This window comes from Notolabrus celidotus, chromosome 5 (genome assembly GCF_009762535.1).
Source record: "Notolabrus celidotus isolate fNotCel1 chromosome 5, fNotCel1.pri, whole genome shotgun sequence".
NCBI classification, from domain to species: domain Eukaryota; kingdom Metazoa; phylum Chordata; class Actinopteri; order Labriformes; family Labridae; genus Notolabrus; species Notolabrus celidotus.
Window position 1 is genome coordinate 4,805,647 of NC_048276.1, and position 14,952 is coordinate 4,820,598.

The window sequence follows — 14,952 nt, forward strand, 5'->3', positions numbered from 1 at the left end:
ATTTTACAGCCATGCTCAGTCTCTGGAAAAGCGTGTGTGAAAAACGCTGCGACTGTCGCCAATATTTTCTTCTTCTTTAGCTGTTTAATGAAGTTAGCATTCTTCTTCTTCTGTTTGCTAATGCGGTTAGCAAACAGCTTTAAGATGCTCTGTAGCCACTGTCTGGGGGGAATACCGTATTACAACCAGGCACCGGTAAAAACAAGGAAAATTTGTACTTTTAAAATGAGAAAATGTTCAAAGTAACTCTTTGATTTTTACAAAGTGAACGAATATTCAAATATCATTGCCCATCCCTAATTTTCAGTGAGTTTCATAGCCAAGAAAAAAACTCCTGATTGGAGCTTTAAGTCTGCATTTCAGACGTGTTGAGATCAAACAGTTCAGATTGACTCTTCAGGGAGTATCAGGCTGCTGCCACTTTGTAAAGTTTAGATAAATGTGGTCACACTACGACGGTCTAACAGCTGTATCTGTGCTTCGTGCCTGTTGAAATGACTGATGCACTCACTGATAGCTGCTTTTAACTACCGATTGAAGCAGCGATCAAGCTGTGGACCCCTTAAGAAATGGGATGAATCATGTTGTCAGATAATTTTTAAAATCACCAACAAGTCTGAAAAAAGCTGTTTTTCACAGCAAGTAATCATCAGTTGGCCCGGCTACAAGACTATCAGGAGAACAAACGAGTGTATTCTGACCAATTATTCCAAACATAACAGAGTAATATAATTGCTTACTGAGCCCTCACGCTTACTGAGAAGCTGTTTTCCTCGCACTGCGGCAGGTAATTTGCTTGTCAATAGATGCCTGAGCACTTGATGAGGTGTTTTGTTGAACTTAATCACTCTCCATTCTCTCCCCTCCATCCTCTGCAGATGCACTTCATGTAGGGATGATGTGGTAACCATGGCAGCAAAGCCGCGAGAGGAAAGAGAGAGGAAGAGAAAGAAAATAAATCCAGAACCAAATCCAGCGCCGGAGAAAGAAAGAAGAGGACAGAGAGGGAAAAAAAAAGGGAGGGGAGAGGAAGAAGGAGAGAGGACCAGAGGAGGGATGAAAGAAGAAATGCTGATGTCTATTTCCATGTCGCCTCACCCTCTAATCTCCTCTCCTCTCTCTCCACGCGGCTACTGATCACTCAAGTCTCAGAATCTGTAATGCCAGGGCACAAGAGGCTCCGCGTTCCACTCACCCTCTATGTTTGATTTTGCCGATTCAAACGGCGTTTACGACCTGAGATGACGTTATGAAGGCTAACAGCTCAACGAGAGTGCAGATTCTCACTTTCTGACCTCATCCCTGATAATTCCCCGTATTAAAGAAACTACCCCCACATTCCTCTCCATCCCACGACTGATTCAAAACTCGGGAGACCGCGCGTTTTCTTTCTCTGATCGGATTGTTTGCTGGCACTTTACTCAATGTGAACTTTGCCAAGGGTGTGTTTGTGTAGGTGATTTCAGCATCTTCTTCAGATTGGTTCACCTCGTGTGTCATCTATCACCTGATGTCAGAAGTTATTAACTTGACTCTGTGTGTGTGTGTGTGTGTGTGTGCGTGTGTGTGTGTTGGTCCCTTTTTCTACATTTCAACATGCTACATCAACGTTACTGTTTGAGTCTTTTTATGAGCTCTGTTTGTTCTTAATTGCCAACTTTACATCATGGATCTGGCGTGGTGTGATTGTGTGTGTGTGTGTGTGTGTGTGTGGATGGATGTGGGTGTCTCGAGTCTGTCCTGTATGTGTGTCTTCTTTGGTACCTGATGTTATCACTGTGTTGCCAGGTACCATCGTGTTACTGCACTGGAAATAACTGATGAAAGCACTGAGCCAGACCCAGGCATCGCATTTGGATGTAACCAAACCTCTTATGCTACTTTGCTACTTGGGGATGTGCTGTACACACTTTGTTTTTGTTTCTCTGTTTCGCTCCTCCACAGCTGTGCAATATCATGCAATCTCATTAATGTCTCTTAGCACCCGTGTGTGGGCTGTTTCCTGCTATACTGATGTACTAATTACGTGTCCACATCAGGTTTCTGTACAGAATGCTGTTTTGTTTATTTTGATCCTGTTCTGTTGAACCTGTACTGCTCTAAAAGTAGTGACAAATGCACTGAGAGCCAGATAGAGAGGTGACCAAAAATGGTCAACCTTCATGATGTCCTCCCAATCTTGGGCATTCGTCCTGTCCAAAATTAGTCTCCAGTGACGTCCTTTACGCTCCAGACAAACTGGACGAGGCTCATTACCACGGCATGTGTCCCCGCCTCTGCTTGGAGGACTTGAGACGATGCTCACAAAGAGATGATGTAGTGTTAATATTGTGCAACAACAACAACTAAAGGTCAGTAGGAGGAGCCAAACAAGGACCGGGAGGTTGGAAAGCAACGGAGGATAAAATCTGTCGATCACGCCCCCCAGTAAAAGCCTGCAGTGACGACACGCAGATTAATTCAGACAGCCTGAAACTGGAGGCTTAAATGAGACGTTAAATGTTAATGTGGCTTTTTCTGGCAGATCCAAGGTCGAGTTAGACCGACAGACAGACGATATATCTAAATATATAGCACAACCTTCGAAGAGGGGACAACGCTCTGCTGCACAAAAACCTAAAATCATTGCTGGGATGTACAGTTGAAAGGGGCAATAATCGATTGGGGATGAAGTCGTTTTCTATTGATTGTGTCTGTTCTATGTACATGTACTGTATGTGTTTGTGTGCACATGCCTTCCCATAGAGATAAACAGGGTCATGTTCCTCGGTTAGAGACTCAACGTCTCTGGTGAGCCAGTAGCGTGTACTAACATAGCAGTGAGTGTTATTGTGATCTTGTCTCAGTCTATACAACCCCAACATCAAATGAAGGTGGCTCCGGGATCACTCATCTGCTGAACAAAAAAGCCCCACGTCATCGGACCTGGAATCTACAAAGGGAAACCTGAGGCCGACCTCTGGAGCTGCACACACTGGAGATATACAAAGAAAAATCAGAGAAATGCAACTCCTTGATGATTCATCCTTGAACTGCTAGCTACGCAAAAACCAATCTCCCTGCAGCTACAACTCCATTACCAGCAGCGAGACTTCAGTCTTAGAAACCGTCACCAAGTAGGCAAATATTCTCGGAGGCGTCTTCAAGAGTCCAGCTGACATTTGGATATCTTCTCTGAAAAGTTCTACTCTCCTCAATCCCTCGTGTTCCGGTGGTTTGTCTCTCTCTGTCAGCCGAATGCTCTTCTCATCGTGCACTTCACTCACAACGCAGCTCGATCCATCCTGGGCCAACCTCTGACTGTTACTGTGTCCTCTGTATATAGGTAATGCCGTTCATGTGTTTTTAGACGTGCTCTCTCTGTAAAGTGATTGAGGCCCCATTGGAAGACGTACTGTATGTGGGACAATTTATTGCTGTATCTGTGTTTGAATGGTTGTACTTTGAAGGTGTCATCATCCAGGGATGGGAGGGGGGGTTGATTTGATGTTTGTAATGTTTTTGTCCACCTAGAGGAGGAAGTGGGTGGGAATTGGGGGCGGGAATTGGGGCGGGGAGGGGGCAGGGGTAAACTATCACAACTGGTCTATACCAAGAGTGTCTTCATCGAGGAAGTGGACAGGACAGGGTCTGTCCTCTTCGAAACAGGAACATTTTTTTGCACCAAAGTCATCATCAAAGCGCAGCTTCTTCTTATTCAAGGTCACTATGGATGGATGATATCAGAACTCAGAAGGATTTACGTTCTTTTATGTTTCAAGACAAAGAAACTGTCTTTTTTTGCATGATTAAGTGTCGTCTTTTTATTGGCTTGTGTGCCCGGTAAAAGCATGACCATTGTGTGAACTCTCACTTACCGGTGTGTTTGGAAAATGTTGAGGAAATTTCTCCATGAGATTTTTTACTTACCTCTTGACATGAACATTCATTGACATTCATAATCAACTGTTTTACAATGTAGGGTCTGTAACTGTTTGAAGGCTGCCTCGCATGCAGAAGTGCAACTTGCAAGTAACCCATCAAACTTCAAACCAAGTTACTATAACTGCATCTTTGTAAAACACCATGGATGTCAATGCCAGTTATCACCTAGCTAGCTAGACATTGCAGTCTTGTAAAATCGCTCTTTATTAAAGCGTTACTATTTTCAATACGTGTTTGAATGCTTGCTCCTTTTTCATACTATGCCAGCAGCATCATGGGAGGTTGTGATTGAAAGTCAAAGTACTGTAATACGTGTTTGGTCTGGTCCATATTGTGTGGTGTTTTTAACGTGTTTGCCCAGTCTTGTCCTGTCTGTCGCCATTAACTTATTTCCCGGTACCCCCCCGTCCCCCTTCGCTCCGACTGGTTTCCTGCAGACAAACCTGGATAAAGCTTCAATGTGTTTTAAGAGAATTTGGCAAGAAAGACAGGAAACCCAAACGGGTGTAATGTCCATCAAATTTAAGAATCCAAGTGTCAGTGTCTTTGTATCCTTTCTTTTTTTTGTAGCACAGTGAAATTATAGCGAATAAACCCGTGTCCCTCTTTTTCTCCAGCTGAATAAATGTAAGGTACATCAAAATCTACATCATATGCAGGATTGAAAACCAGGGTTGGATTTTCTAAAAGCCTCCTCTGATGAATTTGTAGTTTGAACAAACCAAATTCAACAATTGAATTCATCAAACAAAGTACTTTTCTTCTGTCAGGTGTAATAAAGGATTGAGAAAGATTATCGTTTCCTGGCCGAGTATTACAAAAACATTCACCTCAAATAAAAGTCATTTTTACCTCGTCTACCAAAAGAGATTAGAGGTGTTCAGTTTGGTTTATAATAGCTGAATGTCTCTTGGTTATCTCTCTTGCATTGGACGAACACATCTTTGTTTTTTGGATGAATAATTTAAGTGATAAACTTTTAATATCCTTTAATTTTTTACAATTTAGCTCAAACTTCTATCTGTACTTTGCAAAAACAAGAAGTTGGACTTACCAGAGGGTTGTAGTCTTGTACGTTCCACAAAAGAGGACCCCCAAGACCCTTAGCGACCGACTTGAGAGTCTGCAGACGTTCCTTCAAAGTAGACCTCTGTATTCATCACCGAACTACCATCACCAGTGGATTAATCCAGCAGCCGGAAACCAGACATCCACACTACCAGAGCAGAAACCTCATCTCTATGTTGTTATGCTATGAAAGGCGCATGTCTGTGTAATGTCAGGCTCCAGCCTTCATCTTCTAACACACATAGGCCTCATCATTTTACCTCAGTATACCCCGGAGTATTGTGTATACTGCATCTAGTAAAAACCATTCAGTACATAAGTGTCCATCTGTAAACTGTTCATTGTTGTTGAGGGCATGAAACCCAGCAGTATCCATGAAACGGTCTTGTTAGCAGGGAGTGAGGTTCCATACCTTCAACTTTCTTATTTTCTTTTTTTTTAATTTTGTATATCAAAGTGATTATCAACAGATTTCGATTGTTATGAATTTATTTGTTTTTAATTGAAAAATATAGGTTGATGTTTTTGGAAGAAAACGGAATAAAACGTCATCTAACGCTGCGTTCTTGTGGTACTTTCAGACTCCACAGACGTATTAAAGGTGACATATTATGCTCTTTTTCATCAAAATATATTGGTTTAAGAGGTCCCCAAAACATGTCTTTAAAGTTTATGCTCAAAAAAACACTTTGAAATCAGATTTTGGTCTGCCTGTAAACCCCTCTTTTTCAGCCCTGCTCAGAACAGGCTGTTTTCTGTGTCTGTGCCTTTAAATGAGAATGAGCTCTCTGACCACGCCCCCTCAGGAAGTGGGTGTGGCCTCGGCTTTCCAGCACGTTGATCTAATGTTTACATGTTGGCTGCTCACAGACCCGCGTTACTTCAACCCTCTGAATCTGATCCAGAATCTGATCCTGAGGCGCCTGCAGCAGGACCTTTCTGAACCATTGGTCACAGATTTAGTGTTTCTTGTTGTTTTATTTGTCAGTATGTCGACGTGTGTCTTGGTACACAGCGACGAACATGTAGCTATGTGGCTATGCTAACTAGCGCTAGCACTTTTCCATGACAAATAAAAATCATCCACTAGATCTTCAAATCTGCAGACGTGGGGAGTAAAACCGACCTTTGTGTTTATTAAGACAGCCTACAACTAGCATGCCTCCCTCCTAAGCTCCTTGTTAGCACACGTGTGCAGGTAATGAAAAACGGAGGAGGGGTTGAGTTGTATTTTATACAGTCTATGGGCTGAACAAGCTCCGAGCTCTGACTTCCTGTTACAGACCGGATGGCGATGTGACGTATGAAAAACACTGAAAACTGAAACGGCTGGTTTCAGCACACATTTACAGAAAGGTGGAGAAATCAGAACAGGGGCAGAATGGATTCTTTTCATTTTGAGGGGGATTTGTAGACATGCCAGGGACACATATTTCAGGTAGAGAACCATTAGAAAGTTGATTTTGCATGATATGTCACCTTTAATTCTGGATTAGTTACCGGTTTATTGGAGGCTTTCATTCCAAATATTCACACGGAGAAGCTTGAGGTCTGTTGAAATTCATTTATTGATAATTAAACATTTCAAAGAACATAGGACAAAATGTAATTTAAAACAAAATGTAATATTTGTTTTCATTGTCATTCAAACAAGTTGAATGCGGCATCAAAAATCGTCGTTTTAAGGGGCAGGGGGAAGTTGAGCGTTGAACCAGCAACCGATCCTGAGCCAGGTTATTCAACTCTGAAATGAAGGGCCTACCGATGTGCTCTTAAGCAAGGCACTTAACCCCAAAGTGGCCCCAGGGGCGCATTTACAAAAACTAAAACAACCCATCCTAGCTTAATGTCCCATGTCCAGCTCTGGCTGCGATAGCCTGGTGCTCCTGAACGACAGGCTGTCGGGTACAGGATGTACTTACAACATCACGACTGCCTCAGAGAGGGTGCGGATTTAGACTAAGGCGTCTCCATCTTGTGTTTGTGAGCAGGAATGTATGAGCGGGGGGGAACTTGGGGGGAAAAATTTGAGGATATAAATCAGGAAAATGGCGGTCTTCCCTTAAAAACTGACGGCAGGATCCGTTTTGCAAAAATATCTGAAATCCTGACAAATAACTCCCGGAGACACAGGTAAGGAACAGGAAGTATTGACACAGGTGTATCTGTGTGAATGTATGAGTGTGTGTTTGTTTGTACGCGTGTTTCGGGGAGGGGCAGGAGTGTGTGGTCTGAGTGTTTACCTTAGTAGGGGGACACCCCATCGTCCACAGCATTTTCAGGCCTAACGCTGCTGTTTTCCCCGTCCCACGCTAGAGCTGCGTGTGGCGTACGTCCAGGGCAAGGGCTCAGTTTGGCTCCCTCCCACTCTAGCTGCAATAATCAGCAAGAGGAAGAAGGTGGCTGGAGCAGCAGCAACAACAAGGCATGCAACTAACAGTTCACATGGAAGAAGGTGGAATAATGTAGGCTGTGTGTCACTTAAGCCTAACAAAGCACTACCAACTCAAGTGGTGAATAAGAAGAAATCAGATGAATAACTAGTGTGTGGTATGATCACGAACGAACAGATGCTAGAAGTCAGAAAATACAGGTGGAACCAGGTGTGCATTTGTATTAGACTCATGTGTGATCTGCAATGAACCCAGTTAGAATAACAGTAACAGTGGAGTTGTCAGAGGGTTATATATTATCAATGCAGAGAAGCCAAAGTGTCAAAATAAGGTGTGTGTGTTCCTGCTGAGATGAGAAGAGGGAAGAGGAAGAGGTCGTTGGCCCTTCTCACTGCTGCTCAGGGATATCAGTGACCTCTGTTAGAGTCTAAACAACCTTCAGCACGAAGACTTTCACCTCAAATCCACTCGGTCAATGACCCTACAGACGGCAGCAACACACCACTGCACAGCTGTTCAAAGAAACACATGGATACCTGCGCTCAGCTTGAATCGTGAATCACTACCCGCCTGTTTTTAAGAACCGAAACCACAAAACCGAAGCAGACCACTTCTTCAGAACGACCTCTGAGCTGACCCGCTTCATCAACTCCTCTCAAACCGTTGGGGAAGATATACAATCACTTCATCTTAACTTTAACAGTCAATGTTTTCCTTGTTTCACCAAATCTGGCATGTTTTTTTTTTTTCATTCTAAAATAAGATTTGAAGTATTTACACGAGTAGCAAATCTTTTAATTCTTCGGTACGAAAACAAGCCGAACTTCTCCTCTAAAGACGTCGCAGCAGAAGCAAGACACCGGAAACAAACGCCTGTGATAGAAAATGTCACAAAATGAATCAGATATTAAAGAATCATGTACACTCGCTCATTTTTAACATAATTGGCCAAAAATGCGCACTGACATCCGTCTAGATTTTATAAATTAAAATGTATACAGAACCAAAAATCAACGCTTCTTCAGTCAACATAAAAACAAACCTGGGATCAAACAGGATTAACCGAGGCGAGAGGAAGAGTCTCCTCAGGATCAGAGAAAGGAATAGACTGCAGAGGTCCCAGTTTGAAGATCTAGAGGGAACAATCTTTGGCCTTGTTTGGACAGAGATTCTGGGAAAAGAGAGAAAACTTCTGGGAAAACATCCAAGTTATAAACTTTGATTTCATCGAAAACGCTCAGACATCCGCTCTGTGTTTTTACCCTGGTGTCGAAGTTTAAAAAGTCACACGTGGGTTTGAATAGATCGCCACTTAAAGAAACACATTCCAGACAACCCGAACCGAAACAAACATTCTTCATCTCTACAAAATAAGAGTCTCCAGCAAAGGCAACAACAACAACCTGACCGATCAACTACTTCAAAGTTCTGCTTCACTTTCCTGCCGACGTGTATCCCCCCCATCAGGTGGAGGGTGGTCTGAATCTGAACTGAAGACCGTAACATATTCCAAAGGGGGCTCCTGTGTGGGTCTAGATCTTCACCTCGGATGAGATCAATAAAAGGGATGGCAGTTTTGGACTGATGTGTTAAAGTTTAGGAGGATAATTCTGCATGTTTTGAGTAAAAAACTGGGTTTTATTTTGTACAAATAAAATGCTTTCCCTACTTCACTGCTTTTATTTTGTACTCTGAAGCATTTCAGCTTCTTTAACATTCCACAAGGAACCAGCTGTGCCTCTATGGTCATCATCCACCTCAGTCTACCCGTCCACAGACCCTGTTCACCTGTGGAATCAACCACTCAACTCAGTAGCCAACAACTGACACGAGAGCTCGTTGGAGACTCGCGTACGATCGTGAAAAGACACGCTTTAAAGTTAAAAGCATGTTGGAATTACAACCTCGCTCACGGTCCACACTTCCTCTTTAAACTGTCCCTTTTGTAAATACACATGCACACACACACACACACACACGCACACACACGCACACGCACACACACACACATCTGCAGTGTGGAAGGAGTGTTGGGGGTCTGGGACTATCGATAAGGAGGTTCTGGCGTGTGGTAAGGGTAATCATGGCGCTGGGGCATGGGTTGCCCGTGTGCGGGTGTCTGCTCATACGGTGTGGATGCGGAGTAGCTTCCTGCTGCTGCATAAGCTCCCGATGAATCATATGCTCCCGCTGCCCCGTAGCCGCCAGATGTGTCATAGCTTCCTGACGAGGCATCATAGCTCCCGGTTGACGCGTTGTAGCTCCCGGCTGAGGCGGCGTACCCTCCCGCGGCGTCGTACGTTCCGGGCGGTCCGTAGGCACCCGGTGCGGCATAGGTCGGGGGTGCAGAGTATGTTCCGGGAGGGGGCGGGGCTGTCGTGGAGGCCTGGTGCTGTGTGGAGGCTGGAGGAGGAGGGGGCGGAGGGGGAGGGTTGGTGTAGGCATATTGGAGGTACTGGTACTGTTGCTGGTACTGTTGTTGGTACTGTTGGTACTGATGCATTTGCTGGTAGTACTCTGAGTAAGACCTGCAGAAGAGTTCACAGAGGAAGAGAGAAGAAGAGGAGAGAAAATGTTAGCTTGAAAATCTGAGTTTTTTTCTAACTCCAGAGACCGAAGACAACATCGCTGGAAAAATATGATCAGGTACTTTATGACCCCATACCAAGAGAAATACAGGGACACAAGACAGATGTGTTTGAGACAATGTGGCTCAATGGAGGCAAATCATTTTTGTTTATTCTGGGTTGTCCAAAACTGAGTTCATATTGGAATGACATTCACAGAACATTAGGCAAGGTGTTTGAGACCCAAGCACCCATGACCTTTGAGGCTCTGTACTTGGGTCATGATCTGTGTCTGAAAAAGAGGAGTGATACAAAACTGCTGCAAGTGCTTTTAGCAGCCAGCAAAAAAAACAATCACGAGAAGGTGGCTTAAACCAGCAGCACCCACAGTGGATGACTGGTTTGGAACAATTTTGGAAATATTTAAAATGGAGAAATTGACTTTCTCTCTGAGGATCCAAAAGGACACATTTGATCAAAGTGGATTTAATTTATAACCCCAGTGCGAGCAGATTTAGGATGACTCTACCAACAAGATATTACCCCCCCCCCCCTCCTCCTTAGAGATTAAAACATAAATGTAATCTCTAAAGAGGAGGAGCTCCCCCTTCTTCTAATGTTAATAGTTATTTATCTGATGGTTTGTGTAAGGGATGTATGCAGGAAAATGAGTGTTGATTACTGACGGAGGAGGTGAAGATTAATGTGTATATACAGTATGTGTTTAAATGAGTATAAATGGATGCATTCACCTGGAAAGATGATGGAGGACAGAAACATTTCAGGACTGAGTGGCTATCTGGATTCTGGACATACTACTTCTTTCTATGCATATGCATATAAAAGACTGGAAAAGGATAATTACTAAGATCTAAGTGTTGTAAAATGTTGTGATGTTACCCTCTTTAACATATGTTTAAATGTGTGTAATAATGTTCTTGGTAAATTGGCCATTTGTTTCATGTCCGAGTTTCATTTCACATATTAAAGAGAAAGTGGGATAATCATACAAACTTTCCCCCGCCTGTGCGATACAATAAAATGTAGTGTGTACCTAGCTACAGGATCTGACCCTTCAGGTGTGGTGGCTGCAGGCGCAGCCTCCTCAGGTGCTCCAGGTGGCGTCGGCAGCAGCGCGCGGCGTTTGGGTCGAGCCTGAGCGAAGGAACCTGGCACTGGGTCAGGGAGGAGGGGGGCTCGGTTTCCTCTGATTGGGCTGCGATCCCGCTCATTTTCTGCAGCTGCTGCCTTCCTCCCAGCCTGCTGCTCTGCCAAAACCTTCAATTAAAAATACCACCGTAAATATACAAAAATATAAAAATACAACACAAAAAACATTCATGAAGAAAATTGAAGATTTCACTCAAAAGAAATATAAAAAGACCTTCTGTCCCTCCTGGAAGAACTTGGCTCTTGCAGCCTCAAAGAGAGTCGTAGGATCTGGGCTCGGCTGAGGTTCTACTTCTTCAACAACCGTACTGACTCCTGGATTGTGATTGGCTATATCGTGGTACACCTGGTCAGCAACAGTTCCGTACACCTGGCTGGCGAGAGCGCCGTATATCACTCCGTCAGCACCTTTAGAGCTTGTTATCCCCTTCAGAGCAGCGTAGGTCGGGTCGAAGGATGTGGTGTTATAGAAGGAGTTATGGACGCTTTGTTGAACCTGCAAAGAAAAATGAGACAACATCAGAAACATTTCAATATACTCAAACTGAATTTATCTAAACAAACATCATAGTTTGGTGAATTGAAGTGCATGTCTTGAAAAGGATCAGGGTGCACAAAGATGTAAGAAACAAAACATGTTTCTTCAGACTCTGGGTTAAAACAAGTCTATCAAGCGTTACCTGTTGCTTTACAAAGTGGATGGCGTTCTAAAGAAGTCACTTACTTGTATAGGTAGTCCGGCAGCAGCAGCTGCAGCAGCTGCGAGCACAGCTGCCTGACTCTGATGATGCTCTAATGATGGATGTGGTCGAGGAAGAAGACCCTCCCTGCCACCTACAAGGGACCAGGAGCAGAAGAACGTGATCAGAACGTGGACGTGAACTGTTTTCAGTATTTTAGTTCAAGACATCACAGCTGGAGGAATTTGCATTACCGGCTGATACAATCTGGTTGATCAAAGGCTGAGCTTTGGACAGCTCCACAGCTAACTGACGGCCCTTGTACATGGTCCCATTGAGAGCCTCAATCGCTACAACGGCCTCCTCCTTCCTCTCCATGTGCACAAACGCGTAGCCGACATTTGAGCATAGTCTCGCTGTAAAGTGAACAGGAGGTAAGGACAGCAGCATTAGCATGAAACATTCATCTCATAAGAAAACACATTAAATCATTATGTCACTCACTGTTCAGCATTATGAAGTATAAAAAGTGAATATTTGTGACTTCAGAAACTCAACAGGCAAATTCCACTCCTGAAAAATATTTATTACCTTTCACTGTTAATCAAGTACTTACAGATCAGGACTACTAACCTAACATCTGACTCAAACTTCTCATCCTGTTATACCATGAACACGGGGCTCTCCCACTCACCTTTGACTTTATCACAGTCAAGAACTCTTCCAAAGGTTGAGAAAAGCCCGTGGAGGTCATCTGCTGAACATGTGGCGCTGAGGTTCCCGACAAACACTTTAGTGGAGTTGGGCGGGCGTGCACGTGACTCCTCGACTACCAGGGGCCTGCCTCTGTACTCTTTACCATCGAGGTGTCGTATGGCCCTGAGAGACGAAGAATCAAATTTAACTTTAAGTTTTTCTTTATAGAAAATTGACACGTGTTAAATATCTCACACCTTTTTTTTTACTTTTCTTACAGTTTATAATTTTGTACTCTGTGTTGAAAAGCATAAAATGGATACTGTGTTTGTTTTTGTTTAATTAAAAATGATACTGGAAAAAATCAGCATCAACATGTTTGCTGTTTCACTGAGCTAAACAAGCCACAGCATTCCCTTCACATGTGGACTCAAATTCTAATTTTAAGACTTAAGTCCAGATTTTCTTATTTATTCAAGTGAGTTTATAGTTTTTAATGGTTGTTTTCTGAGCCCTGTGATTGGCTGGTGGCCTGTCCGGGGTGTACCCTGCCTTCCGCCCGAAGTCAGCTGGGATAGGCTCTAGCCCACTGCGACCCCTAACGGGATAAGCGGTCAAGGTAATGGATGGATGGATGTTTTCTGATGTGCCTTTTAAATGGAACCTTTAGCCCTTGTATCACTTTACCATGTCTATTGGTTTTATCATTTTTATTGTTATATTAGTTTTATGTAACACTTATGAAATTATGTTAGAATTAAAATGTGTGGCCTTAATATGGTCCACCTAGTGAGCTTTGTAGGAAATTAATAAACACAACCACGAGTCAAGTTTAAACAGCTGTACTGAAATGTAATAATAATGTAACAGAAAATCACTTGATAAGTCAAGGAGCAAAAACATAAGTAATAATAAATGTACAAACAACTTAATTGGTCACTTTGTAATAAAAATAAAAAGTAAAGAAAAGCTAGCTCAATAAAGTTGAGCTATATCGAACATTTACACTGTTCACAATCACTACCAGGATCAATCATACAAAAACCCCACAATCCCAGCGAGAGTTCACACTCCTAGTCTCATCATGCATGAATAGCAACAGGTATCAATTCACTACTGTGTCAAAAATTCAAGAGTTCAGAGTATTTTCCAATAACTCAATAAGTTCTGATTATTCTCTCTCTAGAGTCTAAAGTGGTTTAGATCCCACCACACCAACTGGCTCAAAGGTATCAGGCTTGAGGTCTGATTGGGGTAGCTTGCTCCTGGGATATTTTAGTACGTTAAGCACATACAGTAGTTTGTTCTATCTGACATCTGTCCAGTAACTCTGTTATGACCGAATATCTCACTGGCTGCAATACAAGTTGACCTACGGGTACAAATAAAGTAACCTGAACCTGAACTAAACAATGTATTAACTTAACAGAGAGGTTGTAAGACATGAATTTAATCACTTTGGCCTTCATTTAAATGATAGTGTATTTATGTCAGAGTAATTATCCCTCCTCAGAATATAAAAGTGATGATGCAGTTCATAGAGTTTCATACCTGTCAGCTGCCCCCTCTCCCTTCAAGGTGACGAAGGCATACTGTCTGAGCAGAGAGCAGGTGTTGATCTCTCCATACGGCCCAAAGAGCTTGGTGAGCTCTTCGTGAGTTGCATCTAAAGGAAGATTCCCCACAAACAACTTCACGTTCTCCCCGCTCATCTCTGTTTCAACCGGACATCTGGAACAGGATTAAACAAAGAGCTTTGGTTAAGACGGATACAGAATGAAACGCTAATGAGGGCAACTCAAAAACACAATCATAGTCCTGATTAATGAGTTCAGTGAGTCTAGAACAGAGTATTTGGAAAGGGGAGCTAATTAAACCGTTAACTTTGGCGGTGAAACGATCCAATTAAAGTACAGACGGTGATGGTTTAGCTTTGCTATCTACGTTAGACGAATCACAGTTACATCAGAATAAAATACAAAGTTGTTTATAAGGTAGGATGAAGGATCAGTAAATCACCAACAGTTGGTTGTAGCTACAGACACTATGAGCCTTTATGTGAAAAACAAACATTGGGAATCAAGCTAACGTTAGCTAGGATAGCATGCTAATGCTAACGTCAGGTTTTATGATGGTGGGAAAAAACGGATTAATATAAAAGAGCTCCTTCACCGCTATGAGATAAAATAATAAATATTAACTTGTTTCTAAATATAGTTGAGTAGTTAAATTGGAACATAAAGGAGGGTTTTTATTTTTCATCCTAGAATTGTAGCTACACAGTTTTCTTACCCAACGCGGTCCCAGAGCTGTGTCAGACGTCACTTCCGCTTCCGGTTACTAGAGGTGCACAGAGCCGCCATCATGGCCGCCATGGGGGCGCAGTTTCATCAAGTCTTCAAGATGTTTATAATAAAGCTCTAAATGTTAAACCATGGCTCAATCAATCGGGAT

At 42.9% G+C, this 14,952-nt stretch overlaps 2 protein-coding genes across 3 annotated transcripts in view; one reads left to right on the forward strand and one right to left on the reverse strand.

Moving 5' to 3' along the window:
* The window catches only part of LOC117812366 (phosphatidylinositol-binding clathrin assembly protein-like), a 39,806-nt gene extending 35,655 nt beyond the window's left edge, over positions 1-4,151 (forward strand). The window contains exon 18 of the mRNA XM_034683065.1: positions 879-4,151. Within this exon, the coding sequence (XP_034538956.1) occupies positions 879-893 (15 nt within the window). The 3' untranslated portion in view covers positions 894-4,151. The remainder of the gene's footprint in view (positions 1-878) is intronic.
* Positions 4,152-6,541: 2,390 nt separating this feature from the next.
* LOC117812367 (RNA-binding protein 4-like) lies at positions 6,542-14,875 on the reverse strand. 2 transcript variants are annotated; one of them, XM_034683068.1, is made up of 8 exons: positions 14,791-14,875; positions 14,050-14,229; positions 12,497-12,681; positions 12,057-12,218; positions 11,847-11,956; positions 11,337-11,618; positions 11,025-11,230; positions 6,542-9,913 (listed from the first exon to the last, which is right to left on the reverse strand). In XM_034683068.1, exons 2-8 carry the CDS (start codon positions 14,208-14,210, stop codon positions 9,430-9,432), a joined length of 1,590 nt encoding a protein of 529 aa, XP_034538959.1. In that variant the 5' UTR covers positions 14,211-14,229; positions 14,791-14,875; the 3' UTR covers positions 6,542-9,429. The 2 variants fall into 2 exon arrangements, with proteins under 2 accessions (XP_034538959.1, XP_034538958.1); XM_034683067.1 differs by having other exon boundaries at positions 11,007-11,230.
* Positions 14,876-14,952: the final 77 nt, after the last annotated feature.

Coding starts and splice junctions, on each gene's coding strand:
- LOC117812367 (XM_034683067.1), bottom strand. CDS start 14,210: ATGAGCGGGGAGAACGTGAAGTTGTTTGTGGGGAATCTTCCTTTAGAT. Junction 11,957..12,056: donor CAACCAGATTGTATCAGCCG/GTAATGCAAATT, acceptor GGTCCCTTGTAG/GTGGCAGGGAGGGTCTTCTT. Junction 11,231..11,336: donor TCTTCCAGGAGGGACAGAAG/GTCTTTTTATAT, acceptor TTTTAATTGAAG/GTTTTGGCAGAGCAGCAGGC.